Below are 6,333 nucleotides of genomic sequence, written 5' to 3' on the forward strand. Positions count from 1 at the left end.
TTTGTCACTAACACTTCTCAATAAATACATAATTAATCATAATAACACATGTTCATATTTTTCATCGTGTCAATGACATAGTTAATGAAATTGACACCTAATGTCTCTCTCTCTCGGAAAATTATTAAGTACTCTCGGAATATTATAAATATGTACTTCCTCCTCTCATATGAATGGTAGGTCCCACTATAAATTTAATTAGTGAAACCCACCATTCATATGAGAGGAAAAAATACACATTTATGATATTCTACAAGTATACCATAATTTCCTCTCTCTCTCACATACTCTCTCTCTCTCTCTCTCTCTTTCTCTCTACCAATTGTACATCTCAAAGCGTTACTTACCCTCTCTCACACATTTCTATCGAAAAATGTGCTCGCCGTTTTCAGCTTAAAAATCTATGGTCTAATTAAATGCTCTCTCTGAACAAAATTAACATACCCTCTTGAATTGCCATATCGTTTAGCTCAAAATTATATATAAATGAAAAAAGAATTGCCATAACGTCATTACTCATTAATCATTATTCATCAACCCCCACCACACACACACACACACACACACACACACACACACAACATCCCCTACCTCCCTCATACAATTTCTGCCCTGCCCAACGTGAACTCTCCCCCTCCTCTCATTTTTTTTTTTTTTTTTTTTTTAAAATTTTAGTAACTGTCACAAATTTTTTATTCTTCTATTAAATCCCTCCTCCTCCTATATAAGTCTATATATTGACATCTCACCCCACCCACCAATCCTCCAATCACAAATTTACACTCTCAAGTCTCAACAAACTCTCTCTCTCTCTCTCTCACAAAGTTCACTTTTTTCCTTCAAAAATGGAGTTGGGTTTAGTCACAAAAGACACAACCTGGTGGGTTTTCACACTACCAGCTTTCCTTGGCTCCAAAACCCTTCTTGATGGGTATGTTTTGGTTGCGACCCTTATGGCCTTTGTGTCTCTCTCTCTTCTCACTTGGGCTTTTGCCAGTGGTGGAATTGCATGGAAAAATGGTAGGAACCAAAAAGGTCCAGTTCCAATCTCTGGGCCTAGAGGCTTACCTTTATTCGGTAGCCTATTCACTCTAAGCCGTGGCTTAGCTCACCGTTCCTTGGCCGCCATGGCTTGGAGCAGAGCCACTACCACTCAGCTCATGGCTTTTAGCCTCGGCTCCACTCCAGTTGTTGTGGCTTCAGACCCTTTCACTGCCAAAGAAATCTTAACCTCTCCCAACTTCGCTGACAGACCCATCAAACAGTCGGCTAAGAGCCTCATGTTTAGCCGAGCCATCGGCTTCGCTCCAAACGGCACTTACTGGCGCCTCTTGAGAAAAATCGCTTCCTCACACCTCTTCGCACCCCGGCGAATCTTAGCCCACGAACCTAAACGCCAGCTAGAGTGCGCCGCCATGTTGAGCAACATAGGAACCGAGCAGAAACTCAGCGGCACCGTTTTGCTGCGTAAGCACCTCCAAGCCGCCTCGTTGAACAACATCATGGGAAGCGTGTTCGGCAAGAGATACGACACGGAAACGGCGCAAGATAGCAAAGAACTGGACGAGCTCAAAGACATGGTTCAGGAAGGGTTTGAGCTTTTGGGTGCTTTCAACTGGTCTGATTACCTTCCATGGCTGAGTTATTTCTATGACCCATTTCGTATAAAGGAACGCTGTTCTAAACTCGTTCCCCGAGTCAGGAAACTCGTCCGAGACATCATTAAGGAACACCGCGCCGCTGGGCCTAGAAGTCTCTCCGATAACGCTGATTTCGTTGATGTTTTGCTCTCTTTGGATGGTGAAGAGAAGCTTCAAGAGGATGACATGGTTGCTGTATTATGGGTATCTAAAAAATACAACTTTTTTTTTCTTCTTTATATATAAAATTTTTATTCTAGCTAGGTATACTGAGTCAACTCACTGGTCAACTCAAGTACTGAGTTCTGGGTTACTGTGCAGGAAATGATATTTAGAGGGACTGACACAACGGCGTTGTTAACTGAGTGGGTAATGGCCGAGTTGATATTACACCCAGAAGTGCAAGAAAAGCTTTATAAGGAGATTGACAACGCGGTGGGGAATAAAGCGGTGACAGATGCTGACGTGGCGGGACTACCATATTTACAATCCGTGGTGAAAGAGACTCTCCGGGTTCACCCACCCGGCCCATTGCTCTCATGGGCCCGATTGTCCACGTCGGATGTCCAGCTCAGCAACGGGATGCTGATTCCCGCCAAAACAACGGCGATGGTGAACATGTGGGCCATCACGCATGACCCGAAAGTGTGGGAGGACCCACTTGAGTTCAAGCCCGAGAGGTTTATGGAGGCTGACGTGGACGTGAGGGGCTGTGATCTGAGGCTTGCACCCTTTGGAGCTGGCCGTAGGGTTTGCCCAGGCAAGAACCTTGGGTTAGTCACTGTGAACCTTTGGGTGGCTAAGCTGGTCCAAGGTTTCACTTGGGTTCAAGATGGGTCCAACCCAGTTGATCTCAGTGAGGTTCTGAAACTGTCTTGTGAGATGAAGTACCCTCTACATGCTATTGCTGTGCCAAGGACTAGTAGTAATATTTCTATCTAGGTTTTTTTCTTTTAGGGTATGATGTATAATTAGTATTATTAACTGCTGACTCTGGGTTTGATTAGCCAGTATTAAGAGTAATCCTTAATAGACTATGGTTCAGTTATCAAACCTGTTTGATATGTGCTTGATGAATAATTTTATATTAGATAATATTTCAGTTTTGTTTTTTTTGGCTAAGAGCATTAGCATTGCCATATCTAAGGGAAATTTGGCATTTGCAGCCTTAAAATCATCTACATCATAAAATTGTAAAGACAAGTATTGTAAATTTTTTGCAATACTTGCTACAGTGCAATTCTAAAGATAGAATTGCACGGTAGCAATATTGTAAAAAAAAAAATTAATATTTTATCTCTACTCTGTCTCCTCTGTCTCTCATCTCTCTCATTTTTTCTGTTCTCTTTTTTCTCTTCCGTCTCTGCTTCTCCCTCTGCTCTCTCGTCTCTGCTCTCCATCTGCTCTCTCATCTCTCTCATTTTTTTGAATAGGTTTGCTCCGGTGGCTTCGGTGATGATTTTTTTTGAATGGGTTTGCTGCGGTGGCTCCAGTGATGATGTTTTTTGAATGGGTTTGCTCCGGTGGCTTCAGTGATGATTTTTTTTTAATGGGTTTGCTCCGGTGATGATTTTTTTTTTTTAATGGGTTTGAATGGGCTTGCTCCGGTGATGATTTTTTTGATTGGTGGCCTGGGTTTCAAATTGGCGGCATGGGCTTCAGATCAGTGGCTTGGGTTTGCTGATCAGTGGACTGGTTTGATGGTTTGTGTGTGTGGCAATGTTGATGGTTTGTGTTTGTGTGTGTGGCTTTGTTGCTGGTTTGATGTTTGTGTTTGTGTGTGTGGGTGTGGTGATGGTTTTGGATAGGTTGATCGGTGTATCATGGGTGTGTGTGTTGTGTGTTGAACCGGTGCTAAAGGTTGAGAGAGAGAAGAATAAAAATGGCTGTTGGAAAGCCCAGGAAAACGGTTGGAAAGAAATAATAAAAAAAAGGTTAAAAAATAATATTTTAATAAAAATAGAGTTTTGGAATGTGGAGGTATTGTAAAATGGTATGGTATATTGATAAAGTGATGTTTTAGAATGGTAAAATAGAATAGTATTGGAATTTTCCAATGCTAATGCTCTAGGTGAAAAAAGAAAAAAGAAAAAAAGAAGAAGGTATTTGTATGATCAGTTGTAACAATCCTAATCGTATTGTGTATGATTATGGTAGTTGACTCATGACTCGTAAGTGTGTTTAAAAAAAAAAAAAAACAAATTCGTTGAGTCATGCTAGCTCTTATTGTTAACCTAAATCAACTCATGTTTCTGTTGCGGATATTAACAATGTCATTATAACGATAAATACACTACATTACTATTACATTTGATTTCGTGGACTTATTTTCTTTCGGTGAATCAGTGGGCGTGCAATAAGAGAGGTTTCACTTTATTACTTTAGATGGTGTTCCCTTTAGATGGTATAACAATTATTTATTATTTGACGAATACACTCCCATAACAATGAGTTTAAGAACACAATATTTTCACAAATGGTGAAATAATCTATTGTGATTAGTGTGCAATAAAAATGGAGTTAGTGATGTTCCCAAAACCCAAATGAATGGTCCAATTACAAATGACCATGTCAACAATTGTGAAAAATGTCGTGACTCTAATATTATTTTTTGTGAAATGTTAATGAGTTTATGTAAGCGGAGTTTTATGTTGGAAGTAGTATATATTTTAAAATATCCTTATTGGTGAAAGTTGAAAAGAAATTAATTAATTTATATGAGTTCTAGTTAGTTTAATTAGTGTAATTGACTGTCTCAAATAAATAAATAAACTAGTGTAACTGAATAAGATATGTTTGGTTCAAACCATACCTACTCTAAGAACCAATTGATAACTTAGCTTGATAATAAAAAATAATTATCATAGAATAGACATAAATTCAAACTAAATTGTATCTATCAAAAATAAAATAAAAATAATTAATTAACCTACAACAAGAAGTATTCTTATTTTATGACATACATTAACTACATATACTCTCAGAACTATTGTTTGTTAAAGAATAATGTAGTTCAATGCATTCAAGAAATCACAATGCGTGACTCAAGGTGATGCTACATGCAAAAAATAAAAGAAGCTAAAGGACAAAGAAAAGTGCTAGGAACACAAAAAGATCACAAAATCATCGCTGCAACTCTCCACATGGCAAACTATGGATTGTGAAGGTTGGTAGGTCCACACATTCACCATTCTCAACTCGCCACGTAGCTAATTGTGATAAAAGTTGCGCCATTTTTTATCTCTCTAGCATTGCTCAAGGAAAAATTAAAGATCGTATAGCGATATCTGTTTAGAGCATCAGCATTGGTGGTGCAAAAAATTTAGCAATTTGGCACTACAAAAAGCTATTTAATCTATTTTACCACCTCACTTTAGAAAAGACCCAACATCAGTGGTTTTATTTTAACGTTCAACACAATAAAATAATATAAACAACACAACACAATAATATATTTGAAAGCTCAAATAATGTGAAAACATTATAGCTTGTTTAGACCTCCAATTCTTAATTACGGCTTAATTAATTTTAATCTAAACAAAATTGATGCAGAATATACGTGATTAGAAAATTAATTAATTAAAGCACTCAACAATTGTATGGATGAACGAATAAGTGCAATGCTAAAATGGAAAGGGCAGTGGGTAAAAGAATAGCAAACCCAAGATAACACGACAATGTGTTATCGAAGAGAAAACCAAAAAATTCGGCAAAAAACCTCTCCGTGATTCTCTAAGTTGAAATGATCCACAAGTGAATATGTTGGAGTACAAGGATACCAAAAAAACCCTCCAAGCTTAATCTACCTATTGTACAGATAGCACTCCAGAACTCAAATCAATAACAGTAAATAAACGAAAATTAAATAATAAGCACACACAAATAATACAAGAATTTACGTGGTTCGGCAAACTGCCTACCTCCACGGAGACGACAGATAAATTTCACTATAAAATTAGGGAGATACAATAGTGTACAAGAACACTCTCAATAAACCCAAATCTCAATACACCTTAACTCTCCCTCACCCACAAGACAAGAAAACACTATTCTTCTTCATATGCGACTGCTACTAGGTTTTTAGGAATTACTCTACTCTCTCACTATTTTGCCGTTCATCTCAAACCTAATATATATATATATATATGTTATAGGTTGGCTATTACTAGGAATTATATTCCTAGTTGTATTCGATCATACTTGATCGACATACAAATAGTGGGCTTGGGCTTCAGTGGCAATTTAAGCCACCCATGTCAACAAATCTCCACCTTGGCTTGAATTGATCAAGCTACACGAGCAAACTTCTCCATCGCCTCTACCTTAGCCCTTAAGGACTCACAAGCTGCAAACACCAATCAAGTCCAAGCAGTGCTTGAAATTGTTTGTTGGAACTGGCTTTGTTAACATATCAGAGGCATTCTCACTACTGAGAATCTTTGACAAAGAAAGATCACCAGACGAAACCCATTCTTTGATCTTATGATACCGCACAACAATATGCTTTGTTCTTGCATGATATACCTGATTCTTTGCCAAATGAATTGCACTCTAACTATCACAATGTAGCACCATGCTATCCTACTTGAAACCAAGATCATTAACCAGTTCACTAAGCCAAACGGCTTCTTTTCCTGCCTCTGTCATCAGCATATATTCTGCTTTTGTAGTGGATAAAGCAACTACATCTTGT

The 6,333-nt window shown here is 38.2% G+C and overlaps 1 protein-coding gene across 1 annotated transcript; it reads left to right on the forward strand.

Moving 5' to 3' along the window:
- The first annotated feature begins 740 nt into the window (after nt 1–740).
- On the forward strand, nt 741–2,755 carry LOC115993639 (cytochrome P450 78A7-like). Its single transcript, XM_031117586.1, has 2 exons — nt 741–1,844; nt 1,962–2,755. Exons 1-2 carry the CDS (start codon nt 846–848, stop codon nt 2,580–2,582), a joined length of 1,620 nt encoding a protein of 539 aa, XP_030973446.1. The 5' UTR covers nt 741–845; the 3' UTR covers nt 2,583–2,755.
- Nucleotides 2,756–6,333: the final 3,578 nt, after the last annotated feature.

This window comes from Quercus lobata, chromosome 6 (genome assembly GCF_001633185.2).
Source record: "Quercus lobata isolate SW786 chromosome 6, ValleyOak3.0 Primary Assembly, whole genome shotgun sequence".
Lineage (NCBI taxonomy): Eukaryota > Viridiplantae > Streptophyta > Magnoliopsida > Fagales > Fagaceae > Quercus > Quercus lobata.